General features: G+C 40.6%; 2 protein-coding genes across 9 annotated transcripts in view; one reads left to right on the plus strand and one right to left on the minus strand.

The window, feature by feature from the left end:
* The window catches only part of DONSON (DNA replication fork stabilization factor DONSON), a 28,105-nt gene extending 25,191 nt beyond the window's left edge, over nucleotides 1-2,914 (plus strand). For 2 of the 3 annotated variants that reach the window (XR_006222230.1, XR_006222229.1), the window contains one exon: nucleotides 2,821-2,914. The gene's annotated coding sequence lies outside the window, so the exon portion shown is untranslated. The remainder of the gene's footprint in view (nucleotides 1-2,820) is intronic. The other variant, XR_006222232.1, reaches the window with a different exon arrangement.
* Nucleotides 1-17,854, minus strand: part of SON (SON DNA and RNA binding protein) — a 33,081-nt gene that overhangs the window by 14,547 nt on the left and 680 nt on the right. For 4 of the 6 annotated variants that reach the window (XM_042999239.1, XM_042999240.1, XM_042999241.1 and 1 more), the window contains exons 2-6: nucleotides 15,164-15,330; nucleotides 7,183-13,119; nucleotides 5,199-5,359; nucleotides 3,119-3,265; nucleotides 2,753-2,941 (exon numbers count right to left, since the gene is read on the minus strand). In XM_042999239.1, coding sequence (XP_042855173.1) covers nucleotides 2,753-2,941; nucleotides 3,119-3,265; nucleotides 5,199-5,359; nucleotides 7,183-13,119; nucleotides 15,164-15,330 — 6,601 coding nt within the window. Of the gene's footprint in view, nucleotides 1-1,948; nucleotides 2,646-2,752; nucleotides 2,942-3,118; nucleotides 3,266-3,430; nucleotides 4,970-5,198; nucleotides 5,360-7,182; nucleotides 13,120-15,163; nucleotides 15,331-17,854 lie in introns of those variants that run through there. The other 2 variants (XM_042999242.1, XM_042999244.1) reach the window with 2 other exon arrangements.

Consider the following 17,854-nt stretch of genomic DNA (forward strand, 5'->3'; position numbering starts at 1 on the left):
GATATTCCATAAGATACGGATTTATGTTGATCCATCCACATCTATCCACTCACGTTTATGTCAAAGAGCACTCATGTGCAAGACAATTGGTGGGGTTAAGGATTACAGCAAAGCTGAGACCAAATCTGTGATCTTTGCCTAAATGTTTTATGCTCAAAACTAAAAAACCACAAACTCCATTTATATTTATTAAAATGAAAAACACGGATAGGTTAAAAAATAAATACTGATCAGTTAAAACAGTGACCATTTGAAAGAACTTTCCTTTTACTCTATAAAAGCCTTTATTTCAACCCCAGACAGGGAATCAAAAGGGTCAACGCTCCCATGTCACCATTCCACAAACATTGGTATGTAGAACATAATCTTACAAATACATGTATTTGCAAGATACAGCTAAATAACTAGGACTAAACGTTTTATATTGTGACCACTTCCTCTAGGTGTTTACTACTATTGTTAGGTAAAAGCACAGAGACCTGAAAGCAAAACGAAACCATGCTTTTTCTCTTCTAAAATTTTGGGATTGTTTTTGCTTAAAATTAACCTATGTATTTTTTGAGTCTGACTTAAAAGAATTCTGGTATCATATAGTTGTATATATCCTCCCACAGAAGAAATCCGCTTCATTTATTTAGTTTTCCGACCTTTTTCTTCTGCTTTAATGAAAGACTGCTTAATATAAAATTTGAATACCCAACTTCTCCCCCTGGGATTTCTTTGGAATTCCCCCCAACTTTTAATTAAAACTGACAACTACGTTTGATGACTGATAAGGCTAAGGCATCACAGGGTCAGTGTTAAGACTGATAATGGCAGAGTACTGAATTTCAAACATATATATACAGACACGTATAGATAAAGTTTCAATAAAAAAGAAATACTCATCAGGATTCACTAAGCACTTTCTGCATGTTCAACTGCAGTTAAAATACTTATGATCACTTCTCAGGAAAATCCCTTGGAACTTTTCAATTATTTACAGGGCTTTACTCAGCTGAAAAATTTTTCTCACATGATCTCCCTATGTTTTCCAACTCTACTACATGCTTAATCTGCAAATTACTAAAAGCGTATGTATCAGAATTTCTAAATCAGTCTGTACTGGCCCTCTTACCATGATTTATATTCAGCCTACTACAAGATTTAAGGCAATTGCAGATGTCAGTTAACCTTTCCCTCTTGAGATGTGCAGGTAGTCTAATCTAGGGATTAGCAACTGAGCTACTGAATTGGTTTCACTAAAATATTGTCTAAATCAGCTACCCCTTCCCCACTGGTGAGAGTATAACTTGCTTCAACTACTGAATCCCACATAAATACAAATCATCACTGGTGACCATAAATTGCATTGGTTAATTAGCGTGTCCAGCTTCATTGTATAGAACTTGCGCTCTCTTAAAATGCCGATCAAAAAAGCACAATAAAAAAATGTCACCTGTGAATAGCTCAGGGGAAAAAAAATACTATCAAAAGAATTCTGATTTGGGTTCTGTTCACTTTCTGATTTTATAAACAACAGGATTTATTTATTTGTAATAATGGAGGTGTTTAGTGGAAGACGATACGGCCAATGCAAGGAACCTGAGGTGGAGAGAACAGGTCTCTCTGACCTACATATCCCAGAACTGCAAGAGAAGGAAGTGGGGAAGAAGTCCCACATTGTAAGGGCATCAGATTATCTAGTCCAGTCCTTGGACAAACGTCTGGGCTTTGGAACCAAGGGCAAGAGGTGATAACTAATCTATAGTATCATTTAAAACTCCCACCCACCCTAGTAAGTCTCCACCCTCCCAGATCCCCCAAGCGTGATTTTGCACAACAAGTTAAATAAAAGTAAACTGTTTATTAAAAGATACAGCAAAGGTACAGATACAGAGATACATACAAAGATACAGATATATATATATATATATATTTACATATATATACAGTCTTGCTGTTTTCATGTGCACTATATTTAGCAGCACATTATTTAATCAGTCAGCATTTTAATGGGGTTGTTTTGACACTTGGTGTTATTACTGCGTCATTTTGACAAGATACAACTATAGCCTCATGGAAATTTCAAGGTGTGAATTCCACTTCTCCAACTTTTAATAGTAGCAAAGAGGGGAAGGAGAAGGGAAATGGAGTACCAAGGCTGAGCATTAGGTTAAACACAAGAATTCCAAAGGGCCAAGGTAGCACAGGGAAGGGAAAATGATTAAAATTAAAGGCTCTCTGACAACCCAAAGAAATAGTAAGAAACCATTATTTAAGGGCAATGGGCTATGTTATATATCCAAGATGCTCACACATCAGCCTACAGTGACCTTTTCCAATCCAGTTCTTGTGTTGAACCTGAGGATCTGCCTCTCTCTGCTCAATCCCTCCACCCAGTAAATTTGCTACCACCAAAATCTAGAGCTATAGAGCCTCGAAGCAAAACGGGAAGCTAAATAGTTGTACCTTGGGCTACCTTCCCATAAGTGCAAGGAGGGCCCAATGTTGGGTAGGGATGTGATAACACTGTTCTCTGCAATTCGATGCTTTTCACTTTGTGGCTTGGTTCCACAAAGTGAATTGCATCGAGTTACTGTCAAATGAGAAGCTGCGGGTTGTTTCATCTGTCGTCTAACCCGGCCCTGCCGTTTAACCCGGCCCTAAGAAGAGTGAAACAGAAGCCAAATCAGATATAAAGTAACAATAAAATGGGAGATTCAGGTATTAAAAACAAAAAACAAAAAAACACAATATTCCTCTTACTTACCTCAGAGGGCAAATTGCTGCTGAAAACATTATCATCATCTTTGTTCTCTTCACCATTTTTCTCTACAGGAACCCACTCTCCATAAACACTATCCGCTTCTTTTTTTCGATGTTGAGATCCAGATGACACAGGAAACTCTTTTGTTAATGTTACCTGGCTTTTTGGTGGAGTTGGTTTTGCTGCAGCAATCTAAAACATAATGTGTTTCCTTAATTAACACTTAAGAGGTTTTTCAACATAATCTGAAAATAATTGTTCACTATTTCTCACAGTATTTAATAAAACATTAAAACAATTTAATTCCATTTGAGTTTTATTTAAATAGTCCCTATGCTATTTCATCAAACCATAAACACTAATACTCACATTCAGATTGAAAAAAATGGGTTTGGGTTCACTGAGTTTAAAGGGATGATGATAAAAAGGAGGTTCTTCTTCCTCTTCATCCGAAACATGAGGCTTATTCACTATTACATCATCATCTTCTTTACTCTGTGCGATCTGTTTGCATTTCTTAAAAAATAAAAACAAAAGATAAATCTTACACTTTATGTGGAACATGTAGTTTTTTTAAAAAATCAAAACCACATAAAATCAACTCTCAGAAATAAAACAAGATAAACAGGTTGTAGGTAAGTAGCTTAGCTTATCGGCTATTATTTAAACACACTCTAGCTGTTCAGTCAGTCAACAACATTTATTGAGCACCTACTATGTGCAGAGCACTGTACTGGGCACTGTCCAGGGAATACAAAAAAAAAAAAAAAAAAAAAAAGAGTAGAAGACATGGTCCCTGCTCCCAAGGAGCTTACAATCTAGTTCAAGAAACAGAATTACATACACATGAAATAATTGAGGAACGCTTTTACAGAGCAACACAATTAACAAGTGCAAAATGATATAATACAAATGGAATACATAAGTGCTGAAAGAATAAAAGCTTAAGAGAAAACAGAATCAGGCAGAATTTGATAACCAAGGGCTATTCCTTGAAGAGTTCTAAGCCAGATTTTCATAGTTAAGAACAAGGACTGGCAGGAAAAGAAAAAAGAGTCATCATAGTTAGATGGTGGTAAAAAGGTGAGAAACTTGTATTAGAAGGAACAAGAGGGCTGAAAACGAGGCTTAAAAACATACAGGGAAACACTAAGTGTTCACAAGGTTTTAGAGAAGGAGCTTAGATTTGACGAGCAAGTAACAGAAGCCTTCACTAAGTCCTTAAATTAAAAAAAAAGTTGTAATTCATATTTCAATAAATCTAAGTGAGGAAACATTAAGAAACTATATGAACCCCCAAATGCATGGCAAAATAAAAACTTTGAAACATGTACAATTGGGCTAGATGGTCATGTGTCTCTCCATAAGTGTTTTGTAGGTTGAGTCTCTAAAGGAACAAAACTCAAGAATGGAAAATAAGGCATGATGGAGAGGGTGTTAACTGATGAAGTCTGACACATAAAGCAAAGTCAATTCCTTCCTGAGAAGCTAAGGAATAGACTCCATTACCTGGCTTTATAAAAAGGTCAGAGTAAATTTGGGTGGACTTGTCTATACAAGCAGTAGAATTTGTCACATCCATTATCAATTGAAAATGTTACAATAGGATAAAAAGCTCAATTGGCCAAAAAACACAGAGTATACCAAGCCTGTAACCAAGGGGAACAGAATATATTAACAGTGGCAGGCTGGCATAAGGCTAGCCAATAACAAGTTTCAATATATGAAACAGTGTGGTATTTCTGGATCCTAGCAGCAGTATTTCAGCGTCCTCCCAAAAAAAAAATAATAATAATAAAAATAATATTAACAAAACAAAGCCAAAAAAAGCCTCAATTGAAAAGATCAAATTCTTAAAAACAGAAACAAGTGTGTCTAAAATATATGTTACTGCCAAAACCCGAACCGCAGGAAGAACTGATAATGGCCGGCCATTATCACCAATGGCTGGTACCAAACAGCCAAAACCCGAAATGTTGATGCGTAAGAAGTTCCTTTCAGGCAATGGCCAGCTATTCTCATTAATTTCCAAGCTCCGGTGGCAAAAGATCATTTCTGAAGATTGTCTGTGTCTTTGCGTATATGCAGTACACTCGTGGCGATCAGTGAACACGTCGTGAATGGAAACGAAACTGTAGGCGAGCTTCTGCGTGTTGCTCACTCAACACCTCCTCCATTCAAACGAACCGTCCCACTCCTCAGTCAGTTTGGCTTCTAAAACTGGAAAGCAAAAGTAATGGGAAGTAACTTTTAGCTAGCGGAGCTTAGCCATCCCGGATAATGGCCTGCTAAACAGAGCTTCTGCCGCTGCCACGTCTGTATTTCGGGTTTTGGCCACTCGGTGCCAGCCATTATCAGTTCAGCCCACAATTCGGGTTTTGGCACGCTCCAGAGTCAACATCACTGAAATAATCCACTTAAGAATGTAAACAAATTCTGTCTAGCTTACCTCAGTTAGTTCTTCTATGGTAGCTCCTCCTGACTTTTTAGCAACTTTCTCTTCTATTGTAGGTGGAGGTGCAGGCTTTAGGTTTGGCGGTAAAGGAACACCAGCCTTAGCACACATGGCAGCTGCATTAGCTTTGGCTATTTCAAGTAATTGAGCCTTGTCTGGAAGAGGAAAAATAGAAGCAGTTTTCCCATAAGACTAATAAACACATTTTGTTCTATCTAAAACCTTATACACTAACAAAATTAAAGGCATCAATTTTCTGCCCTAACATACAGTTGTGATCAAATCACTCTTCAGGTCAGTTTTTAAGCAAATGCCCCGATGAAGTCCACGTTTGGCTTCCCATTCACACACTACACAAAATAGCTAAATTACAGAACCCTGCCAGACACTCTAAGACACACACACACACCTGCACAGTCCTTTGTTTTCCAAAAGTATCATGCCCTTAAAATCACTTTCCTTCTAATATGACATTTTAAATCACTCTTTAAGCCCAAATTCAACCTCTTCTAACAAGCCAGAATTTAACACTCCTCTTCAGTGTGCTCAAAAGTGCCCTAACTACACAAGTAATCATCACATTCTGCTCTTTCTGGCAGGTTACTACTTGGTAAAACAGACATACATGCATTTTACCCACATCTCCTCTACTAACTTGTAATCACTTCAAAGATGTAATTCTGTAAACAAAAATAAAAAAACAAGAACTCGGGGCGCCTGGGTTGGTTAAACATCCAACTCTGGATTTTGGCTCAGGTCATGATCCCAGCATCATGGGATTGAGCCCAGTGTCAGGCCCTGAGCATGGAGCCTGCTTGAGATTCTCTCTCCCGCTTGTGCGGGTGCACACTCTCTCGCTGTCTAAATTTAAAAAACAACCCAACAACCCAACTTTTGCTTAACTGAATGAATTTTCCCTTACTGTTCGGGTCTTTTTCTTTAGACAACCCTGACCTGGAAATGTCAAATCTACTGACATAATGATAAATTATCCATTATTGCAGGTAGTCATGCACTATCCACCCACTTTTAATCATCCCTGCACACTCGTTAAATCAAAGGGAACTAGAGCACTCTATTTTAAAAGGCAGATTATTAAAATACTAAAGTCAATCTAATAAACTTAAAACCTTATTTTGCTATTATCACCAACCCAGATAAAAAAGAACTCCCCACCGTGCAAAATTCCCTACTCACTTCCATTACCCGTTATACCAATCAGAGTTACCTTTGCACACATTTAACAGCCCTGTGTTGCCCTTTTCAATCATGGAACTTATTTAAAAAAAACACACACACTGTAATTTCAGGCTTGTGTTCAAGGATCTATGTTGGCATACATGCAGTGAAACAAGCTCAGCGTATACCAGCCTTATCTTTAACTAGACTTCTACTTTCCATTTTCAGTTACAGGAAATAGTTCAAACTTCAAGTATGTAAAAACATTCAAGTATGTAAACACCTTGGTTCTAATACACTCCAAAGCACATCTTTTTAACTCTAATTACTAATTTACTTATCCCTGTTTTCTAAAACCCATAATCTAATTACAGTTGACCCTTGAACAAGAGGGGTTAAAGGCACTGATACCGTCGTACTTAAAAATGGCATGTACTTTTGACTCCCCCAAAACTTAACTACGGATAGTACACCACTGACTGGAAGCCTTACTGATAACATAAACAGCTAATTAACATATGTTTTGTATATGTATTACATGCTGTGTGCTACAAAAAACATTAAGAAAACCATTAAGGAAACCACATTTACAATACTAATACTTGATCAAAAAATTCATGTATAAGTGGACCCATCCAGTTCAAACCCATGTTGCCCAAGAGCCACCTATATGGAAATTTAAAGACAGAAATATTTACCTAAGCCAATAACCCAAAATATTCCATTTGATTCAAAGATCAGAAAAAATGGATTTGTATCATCCTCTATTACAATGCCAATAAATTTTAAAATTACTTACTCAAATCCGTCAGACGTTTAGGTGATCTGCCTCTCTCAGAAGACCTGGATCGTTTACGACGAATGGGAGATCTGCTAAACCTTCTTCTCAAAGGTGTTCGTGATCTCCTTAATCTTACTGGTGAGATACTAAAGCTTCGTCTCCTTACCACAGACCTTGATCTTCTCCGGCGGCTTGGGGTGCGGCTGCGGCGGCTAGGGGTGCGGCTGCGGCGGCTTGGGGTGCGGCTGCGGCGGCTTGGGGTGCGGCTGCGGCGGCTTGGGGTGCGGCTGCGGCGGCTTGGGGTGCGACTGCGGCGGCTTGGGGAAATACTAAAGCTCCTCCTCCCCACAGATCTAGATCTTCTTCGCCGACTAGGAGTGTGACTCCGACTCCGACGACTTGGGGTGCGACTTCGAGCTCTAACTGTTTTCCGGTTATCCCTGGAACTTGATCTCTTTCTTTTTCTTTCCCTAGACTTAGACCTGTGCTTTGGAGATCTTTTACGCTTCTCTTTTGATACAGATCGCCTTCCTCTGGACTTTGACCTTGACCTGCTGCTCCTCCTCCTGCGTCTTGAACGTGACCTTGAACGTGTCTGAGAGCGATGAGACTTGGATTTCGATGATCTCTTCCTTGCCCTAGAACGAGATTCACTGGTACGCTTGCGTGATTTATGTTCAGAAGACTTGGAACGCTTACTTCGAGATCTTAATGAGGAGTCTCTTTTCTTTTCTTTCTCACCTTTGTCCCGGTTCTTGTTTTTCTTACTTTTCTCATGTGTGTCCTTAACTTTTACAAAAATCTCATAATCATCTTTTTCCTCTGAAGAGGACTCTGAAGCTCTTTCTGGTATACTGATTACGACTGGACTGGCAGCAGATTTGTCACGTTCAACCTCACTTGCAAGTAAAGGTCCTTCAATACCAGCTCTAAGGCTTGTAAGACGTTCCATGTCCTTAGGAAGTAATGGTCTCACTAAATCTGCTTCATTAATATCATCAATATTGGCAGAAAATCCTGAATCAGAGAGTATCTCTTTAGTAGGGAGAGGTACTTCTTTATCTTCCCCACTACTTTCTTTAGGGCTGAGAGCAACTGCTAATGTCTGGTCACACTCTTTTATAGGTAATGGTCCTTCTGCATCCTTACTAATAAAGTTATTAGACGGTAAATCGAGATGAATGTCTTTAGCAGGCAAAGGTCCCTCTATGTCAGCTTCACTACCACCACTGGGACTAGAGGAAATTATCATGTCGTGTTCAGTATCTTGAGTGGTTAAAGATACTTCAACATCATATTTACTAACTGAAGTGAGAGCAGATGCTGTAGCAAACTCAATACCCTTACTGGTTCCCACTGCATCAGGTTCAAGAGCAAAGGGACCAGCAGAAGATAGAGTTCCTCCATCAACTTCGCTAACACTAGAGCATGTATCCAATACTGTGCATTGTTTAGTCTCACCGATGGATAAAATATTCCCTTCACCAATTTCACCAACAGCACCAGTGGCGGCAGCAGACACTGTGTCATGTTCCATCCCTTTAGCAACTAAGTGATTATTTATGTTAAGGTCTATATTTGTACCATGATCACTTTCATAAGGGTCATTCTTCAGGTGTCCTTCAGCATGCGGCTCTTCATCTGAATGCATGGGAATCTCCTGCATGCCAATCTCTGGAGTAAGATTTTGATCACCAGATAGTAAATTCACTCCTTTTATAACATCAGACTCCAGTATCATTGGTGTAGACTCTGCAACTATCTCAGTCGGTATTATTTGGGTCTGTTCTGAGACAGTGATGGCAGGCTCTGAAATTATCACAGTGGATTCTTGCACTGAAACAGGTGGTTCTGAAAGAACTGCATTAGCCTGAGGGACTGACACTGCTGGTTCCAGGGCAGGCACACTAGGCTCCAGAGCAGAAACAACTGGCACAGAAATGGTAACATTCTCTGACTCAGCCAAGGCCACAATCTCCGGGACAGCCTCAGCTGTGGGTGGGTCTGGAAGAGCCACAGCTGTTGAGTCAGAGACCACCATAGCTGTTGGGTCCGGGATAGCCATGGCTGGGGTCTCCAAGACAGTCACAGCTGGGGGCTCTGGAACAGTCCCAGTTGGTGGCTCTGGGACAGCCACAGCTGGTAGCTCTGAGACAGCCATGGCTGGCAGCTCTAGAGCGCTCTGTGATGGCTCTGGATTAGTCGCAGCTGACTCCAGGAGGGACTGAGATACCTCTGAGGCAACATGTCCTGAAGCTTTCATGGAATCAAAAGTTTCTGCTGTCTCAGATGTAACTGAAGGTTCTGATGTTAATACAGTTGGTTCAGCTGACATCATGGGAGTTTCAGATACCATGTAAGTCACTGGTCTCTCTGGAACAATTTGATGCTCTTCTGCTACTACCGCAGACTCTATGGGTGTTGATGTAACCGAAGACTCTGGCTCTAACGGTGGTTCTGGAACGGTAACAGCAGCCTCTGATGCTAACACTGAAGGATCTGATGCTGACACTGAATAATTAGCAGGCAATGTCGAAGGCTCTGAAATCTCACTTTGACTCACAGAAGGTTCAGACAGTGATACAGACTCTTCAGGAGGTAATGCTGGTACCTCTGCAGGCCAAGTATTTTCAGCTGTTAATGCTGACTGCTCAGTAGGTAATGCTGGACCCTCCGGTGGTTCCTCAGGAGGCAAAGGTGGGGTCATTGGTGGCTCCTCAGGTGGCAATGGTGGCATTGTTGGAGGCTCTTCAGGAGGCAAAGGTGGCACCATATATGCCTCCGTATATGTATCAGTATAAGAATCGGTGTAAGAATCAGCTGCCATAGACATCATTGAACGATCAGCAGTGTAAGATGACATCATAGATCGGTCAGCTGCAGAGTACGATGACATCATAGACCGGTCAGCAGCAGAGTAGGACGACATCATAGACCGGTCGGCACCCATGGACATCATAGATCGGTCAGCCATTGGGGACATCATGGAGCGCTCGTAAGCTGACATCATAGAGCGTTCATAAGCTGACATCATAGAGCGCTCAGCCATAGGGGACATCATAGAACGCTCATAAGCTGACATCATAGAGCGCTCATAGGCTGACATCATAGAGCGCTCAGCCATAGGGGACATCATAGACCGCTCATAGGACATCATAGAGCGTTCGTAAGATGACATCATGGAACGTTCTGCAGCATAGGACATCATCATAGAACGTCTAGATGCTAACATCAGGGGTCTTGGTGCTAACCTGTACGGCCTGGGGGCTATTCTATAGGACCTGGGTGCTATCCTATAGGGTCTAGGTGACATCCTATAGGGATCAGGAGTTAGTCTGTAGGGATCATGGCCTAATCTATATGGGTCCTGCCCTAACCTGTAGGCATCATGACCTAACCTATAAGGGTCATGACCTAACCTATAGGGATCCTGAGCTAACCTGTAAGGATCCTGAGCTAACCTGTAGGGATCAGGAGATTTTGAACCCAACATAGCAGAATCTTGGGTACTAGATGCTAACATCTGGGCATCCATGGTACCAGATGCTAACATCTGAGCATCCATGGTGCCGGAAGCCAACATTTGAGAGTCCATAGTGCCTGATGCTAACATCTGAGAATCCATAGAGCTAGTAGCTAACATCTGGGAGTCCATGGTGCTGGTCGCTAACATCTGGGAATCCATAGTGCTGGTAGCTAACATCTGGGAATCCATGGAGCTGGTTGCTAACATCTGAGAGTCCATGGAACTGGTTGCTAACATCTGGGAGTCCATGGAGCTGGTTGCTAACATCTGGGAGTCCATGGAGCTGGTTGCTAACATCTGAGAGTCCATGGAGCTGGTTGCTAACATCTGGGAGTCCATGGAGCTAGTTGCTAACATCTGGGAGTCCATGGAGCTAGTTGCTAACATCTGGGAGTCCATGGTGCTAGAGGCTAACATCTGGGAATCCATGGTGTTGGACGCTAGCATCTGGGAATCCATGGTGTTGGATGCTAGCATTTGGGAGTCCATGGTGTTGGACGCTAACATATGGGTCTCCATGGTGTTAGAAGCTAACATATGGGATTCCTGGGCCATCAAGGGATCCACTCCTACTGTTACAGAAGTCTCCCCCACTAATGTAGTAGGCAGCTCCTGTGCTACCGTATTATAGGATTCCAGCGCTGTCGTCGAGGGCACCTCCAGGGACTGCGACACGGTCATCGTTGACAGCTCCGTTGTTGTCACCACAGACTGAACAGAGATCTCCAGCGCCACAGTTGCCACAGGCTGCCCAGGCAACTCTGGCGCCCCAGGCTGCCCTGGCAACTCCAGCACCCCTGTTGCCAGAGGCTGCCCCAAAAGCTCCAGGGCTCCGGCTGCCCCAGACTGCCCCGAGAACTCCAGTGCCCCAGTTGCCATGAGCTGCCCAGGCAACTCCAGTGCCCCAGTTGCCACAGGCTGCCCTGACAACTCCAGCGCCCTAGTTGCCGAAGGCAGCCCTGGCAACTCTGGCACCCCAGGCACCGAAGGCTGCCCTGGCAACTCCAGCGCTGTCGTTGCCACTGGCTGTCCTGGCAACTCCAGCACCATCGCTGCCTCAGGCTGCCCCAGCAACCCTGCTGCCGTCGTCACCTCAGGCTGCCCAGGATGTTCCACCGTTGTCATCCCCACAGGCTGCTCCAACTCTGACGTCGTCACAGGTTGTTCGGCCAACTCCATTGCTACCGTTACCGCAGGCTGCCCTGGCAACTCTACTGCTGCTGTCACCGCAGGCAGCCCTGGCAACTCCTGTGCCATCACAGGTGGCTCTGGTACCTCCTGTGGTGGCTCCAACCCCACGGATGGTGCCGGAAGCCCTGGCAATTCCTGCGACAACTGTGGCACTGATGTCACAGAGGGCCCCGGCAACTCAGGCACTGCTGTCGCAGGGGGCCCTAGCAACTCAGACACTGGGGTAGAAAGGGGGCCTGGCAACTCTGGCAACGGGGTAGCAGAGGGCCCAGGTAACTCCAGCAATGGAGTCACAGGGGGCCCCTGCAACTCCGGCTTGGAGGTCGCAGGTGGCCCCGGCAACTCCACCACTGAGGCCACCGACGACTCCGGCAGCTCCAACGCTGTGGTCTTGGGCAACTCCGGCAACTCCTGTGGTCTTGTCATGGGTGAATCTGCGATCTCCGACGGTACTTCTACAGGCTGCTCTGGCAATCTGAGCACTTCAGTTGCAGATGACTCTGGAAAATCCACTGTTGTTGATGTACTCGGCTCAGGGTGCACCTCAGCAGTGATCTCGGATGATACCACAAGGGTTTCCGACGGCTCTAGCCCTTTTGCTACTGGCGGTTCTAGCATCTTTGATTGCTCTGCAGGTGTGGTATCCAAAGATTTCAGCACAGGCTTCATCTGATATTCCACAGACATTGTGACAACCGGCTCAGATGACTTTAGCACGACTGTTGTAGTGGGCACTGGTGCCATTGTAAAGGAATCCAGAATCTTTGTCATGGGTGGTTCCAGCGTGACTGCCACAGACTGCTCTGACTGCACTGAAATTACGGATGTTGATGCAACTGACAGTTCTGCAGTTTTTGTAGCTGGCTTCAGAGTTTCTAAGGTATGTGGCTCTGATACCTCCATTGGTACCACAGGAGGTTCTAACACAACTGCAGCAGATTCACTGGTCTCAGAAAGGCCAAACGCTCTTACAGAATGCTCCAGTGCCATCGCTGAAGGTTCAGAATCAAACTTCAAAAACGAATCCGATTCTAAATCTATGTTCCCATCATGATGTGATTTTGCCTTTGATTCAGATTCTTCTGGCTGTCTCTTATACTTTTTTTCCTTTTCTTTCTTCTTTTTCTTCTTTTTATTTTTGTGCTTTTTATGCTTCTTTGACTTTTTGGTGGGAATTTCATCAGTAGGATCTGTTTGTACTGACACACATCTACTTTTTCTGGAGGCCTCTTTCAGGTCTGAAAGTAAGGGAAACGGATTTTAATTTGTCAAACATTCCCCAATGTAAACTCAGATAAATCACATAAACGAGACTCATATTCCATATTAAAATGCCATTGTATAATACTTTTTGTTAAATAAAGTTACTAAGTAAACTATTTTCTATATACCAATTACCTACAAACTTTTCCAATATTTCTTTCTACAACTAAAGTCTAAAATTATCAGCAACTTAAAAAAAAATTATCAGTTTATCACAAAAACTTGAGACTTATACTGTGTTTTATTAAAACTTTTTTCTCCAACTCTCAAAACACAGCAAAATACTTTCAAACTACACTTACCGAAGAGTATTTTGTATTATCAGTTGTTAAAATTCAAATTGCTATAAAAGATATACTCATTAAACAATTTTCACTATCTGTTTTTTGAATCCTGACTCAATCACCACTCACTAGATGAATGGACTTGGCCAAATTACTGACACTCTGTCTCCTAAAGTTAGAGGACAAAGTGAGTTAAAATGCTAATGCGTGCAAATGCTAATGAGTGCTTTTATGCAGTATACGAAGGGCTGAACAACTAACGTAAAGCATCAACACCAAACGTGAACTTTACTTCATCACACCCGTGTTACATTCTAATAAACACCTTTCCCCCCCAACCCTCCTCTAAAATTGCCAAAATAATCTCAATGTTTTTACTTAAAAAATAAGTCACTTAGAAAAGAAATTCTTCTACCTCTTTACATTTAACTTAAAACCGCTGCACTTTTCTGAAATAGAAAATAACTTCTTTTCTACTTTACAACCAGGTAAATTTATTCTAATACCAATATCCAATTAGACAAATTTTAGTCATCGCAGAAAAGCTAATCAGAAATCTAGACCTGGGGAGGGAGGCCTGGGTGGCTCAGTTGGTTACATGTCCAACTCTTGATTTCGGCTCAGGTTATGATCAAGCCACAAGTTGGGCTCTGCACTGGCAGCAAGGAGCCTGCTCGGGATTCTCTCTCCCCATTGCTCTCTGCCCCTCTCCTATTCGTGCTCTAGCTCCCTCACGCTCGTTCTCTCTCTCAAAAATAAACTTAGGTGCGCCGGGGTGGCTCAGTTGGTTAGCGTCCAACTTCAGCTCAGGTCATGATCTCACAGTTCGTGGGTTCGAGCCCCGCGCTGGGCTCTGCTGACAGCTCAGAGTCTGGAGGCTGCTTCGGATTCTATGTCTCCCTCTCTCTCTGCCCCTCCCCCACTCATGCTCTAGCTCTCTCTCTCAAAAAATAAGTAAATAACCAAAAAAGATTACAGAGAAAATGAATCAATCCGTGACAAGACCTATTCTAAAACAAAATTAATTACTTTCTACTAGTTATCATGCACCTCATGCTAGTTAGCTAAAGTATACTTCAAAAAAAAGTTGCTACAACCATAAACTTAAGTATAGCTGAAGTCTATGCTGTTTTTACCGTGTCCTATATCAAAAACAATTCAAATAAGAAACAAAACCATACCACCCGCCCATTTCTAAAACTAAATGAAGATAGTTCTATTTGTGCTTGATCATAAGTCTTTCATTTCTAAGCATCAATTATTTTAATTTCCAAAACACTAAATACCAAAGCAATGACTCCTCTCCATCCATTGCATTTTTAGGAGGAGCAGATGCAAGAACAAGGCAATCTCTAACCTTGGGCTTTAAACTAAAACCTCCTAGGGTTGTAAAATCATTACAGATTTGGTCCAGGCTCCTGCCCCTTCCAAAGCTGACATGTACACAACTGTTCAATGAAAACCTGCTTTCAGAATCCTAGCAATGAGGCACAAGACCGAATCAAATACAGTTATAATATTCCACCAGCAAAGCAAATTAATTATCAATGCTCACGTTACAGTACAACTATATTTTCACAGAAAAATTTAAACAATGTCTTCAGTAAATAAAATTTAGTAAAGTAAAATTTAGTAAAGTCTAATAAACACTTTTAAATACCCTGCAAAAAAAAAATAATACTGTTAACTAATTAAAAACCTTAGTTTTTAAGACAGCTGATTATCCCCAGCTTACCTGGCTTGTATCGTAGTTCTGTATCTAAGACCCCAGAAAGTACTTCCTCTATCTTCTGAACTATTTCTTCATTTGGTAGGCTCCTGGCAGAGGCAGCTGCATCACCTGCCTGGTTTCCTTCATTAGGTGTATTTGTTTCACCATTGAGCTGGCCTTCATTCCTTCCACTTAACAAGAAAAGTTTTCAAAATTCATTAATACTTTTACCACACTATATAATACATTAATATTTATAACTCAGTTGATTAAAATAATCTTATAATGTTCATACATTTCACCATTTTGGGATTTCTTTCAGAGGATATTCCCCCACCAACAGTGCCTCCTTCACACTACTCAAATTTGGTACATCTTTATTTTTACACAATAACTTAGTTTTCAGAACTGTGAAAATTAAGAAAAAATCTTTAAAAGAGGTTTCTAAGCTCCTTATAAAATAAATACTAAAATATTCCCAGAAACCTAAACTGATTTAGATTCGGGTTAACTTGCATTTTTATCTCAGAGGAAAAAAACCTACTGATCACAATCATATATCCAAAGAAAAATACACCACCTAACATTATGATAGAAAACTAGAGCCACAATAAAACCACACCTGTACATGGATCACAATCAGCATCAACAATATCAAGGAACAGTTACCACAGACACATTAAGTAAAAAGGGTAAAACTGTACTCTCAGATCAGGTTTAGACTGATTAAAATTACTGAAATGCCATGAAGTTTAAAAAGAAAAATACATTTACATAGCTTTTATCCACGGTCAAGAATCCTAGTATTTTCTGGTGTTCAAAAAAACTCATGGGAAACAAGTGACATTTTATTTCACTAACAGTAAATTAATATAGATGGCTCAACATGTTTTCAATTCACAGGGCTGTAAGAATCTGGACATGAGAAGCATGTCGTTTAGCTAGTCATTTTTACTATTTTTGTGTAAGTTAACAGAGTTGTTTTGAAAAATAATTTTAACACACTCAATTTAATTTACCTACTAACAAAAACCGATCAATTATGCTTCACTCCTGATAAATGTCTAAATGGTCAAAAAACAAAAAAAAAGTCAGTAGTTAACTAAATTTAGAACACTTGGCTTTTTAATGGGTCACATAATAATTAACACTTATTGACTATTAATTAGAGTCATGGGTCTACATTCCCTAACTCATTTAATCCTAACAAAATTCTATGATTACCACTGTCATTCTGATTTTACAAATGAGGACAATGACCCACAGAGATGAAACCAAACTAAAGTTCACTAGTAGGTGAAGCTGGTATTCAAAACCAGAGCTTATACTTTAACAACCATCTATACACAATAAATAACTTACTTTACTTAAACATCAGCCCCCTTACACAAATTGATATATGTAAAAATACGCAGGAAAATATGGCAAATATAGCTCACTGGAATAATCAAAATTTTGCTCTCAGACTGATAATTTATTACTTAAATGACAAGAAGCTGAATATTCCCAATAAGTTTCTTTATCTAATATTTTTAGACTTTCTGGAGCTTCTTTTACTCTTTTCCTAAGCACGTACACATAATCAATCACCTTACTACTAAGCCATGGATTTAAAAACCAAAAAGTATAACTAAAAAAAGATTATAATAATCATCTTTAAGTCATCAACTATTCATCTCAATTACTGAAAAGGGATGAAAATTTCAAACCATCTAAATATCCAACAATACATTCCTACAAAAGAATTCTATGAAACCATAAAAAAGGTCCCAAAAGACGACTGAGAATGGGACAAAAGACAAACTTGTTCGCGATCAGGTGAAAACACAACACAAAACAAGATGATCACAATTCACAAAATATGTATGTGCATCTGTACACACAGGGGAAAAAAATGAAAGAACATAAAGAACATTATGCGGTTTTCCCACTTTCTAATTTTTTATTTTTTCTAAAGTTTTTACAATAAAACACTTGTTTTTCAAATACAATAACTGATTTTTAAAAGGCATAAAAACAAGACATTATAATAAGCAAACACAACTGTCCGATGAAACTATTAAAATTTTCAGAAAATTATATTCCTCTGGTCTTTTCTTATCATCTAAAATCACTAACACATGACAAAATTTTAAACAGCGATGAAATAAGTGAGCGTATAGATTTCCTACTTAAACAAAATATCCTACAAAAAAATAATCTTAGCGATACTATATACCGTTGCCCCAATAAACCTATGTTAATTTCAGCACCTAATTTACAACTGCGTTTTCAAATTCATGCTATTACTCTAAACTTTCAAAATATAACGAGCAAAAACACTTGAACTCGGAATATTTACGTTACATGAAGCAAAAATACTAAAAGACAACCACGTAACATCATGACCCACACCATTTTCCTCGTCAGTAAACAACTATTTCTTTGGAAATATCTTCCCATTCAAATTTTGAAACCAAGGGTAAACTATGTAAGGTCTAACGCAACGGCAAAAGTAGCGTGTTGATGATACATGTCAACTGGGGCAGAAGCAGCAACAACAAAAAAATTAAATTAGACGTCAACAGAAACCTACTTTCCAACCGAAATTGTTAGTGAAAATACTCTTCCGTCCTCACCTCGAATATTGTGTCAAAGTACCTAACATTAATTTGAGCTTTCACTTCAGTTTCTAATCCATTAGGAATGCTGTCTGGTGGAAGCCACAGGACCCTA

This window comes from Panthera tigris, chromosome C2, assembly GCF_018350195.1.
Source record: "Panthera tigris isolate Pti1 chromosome C2, P.tigris_Pti1_mat1.1, whole genome shotgun sequence".
NCBI classification, from domain to species: Eukaryota; Metazoa; Chordata; class Mammalia; order Carnivora; family Felidae; genus Panthera; species Panthera tigris.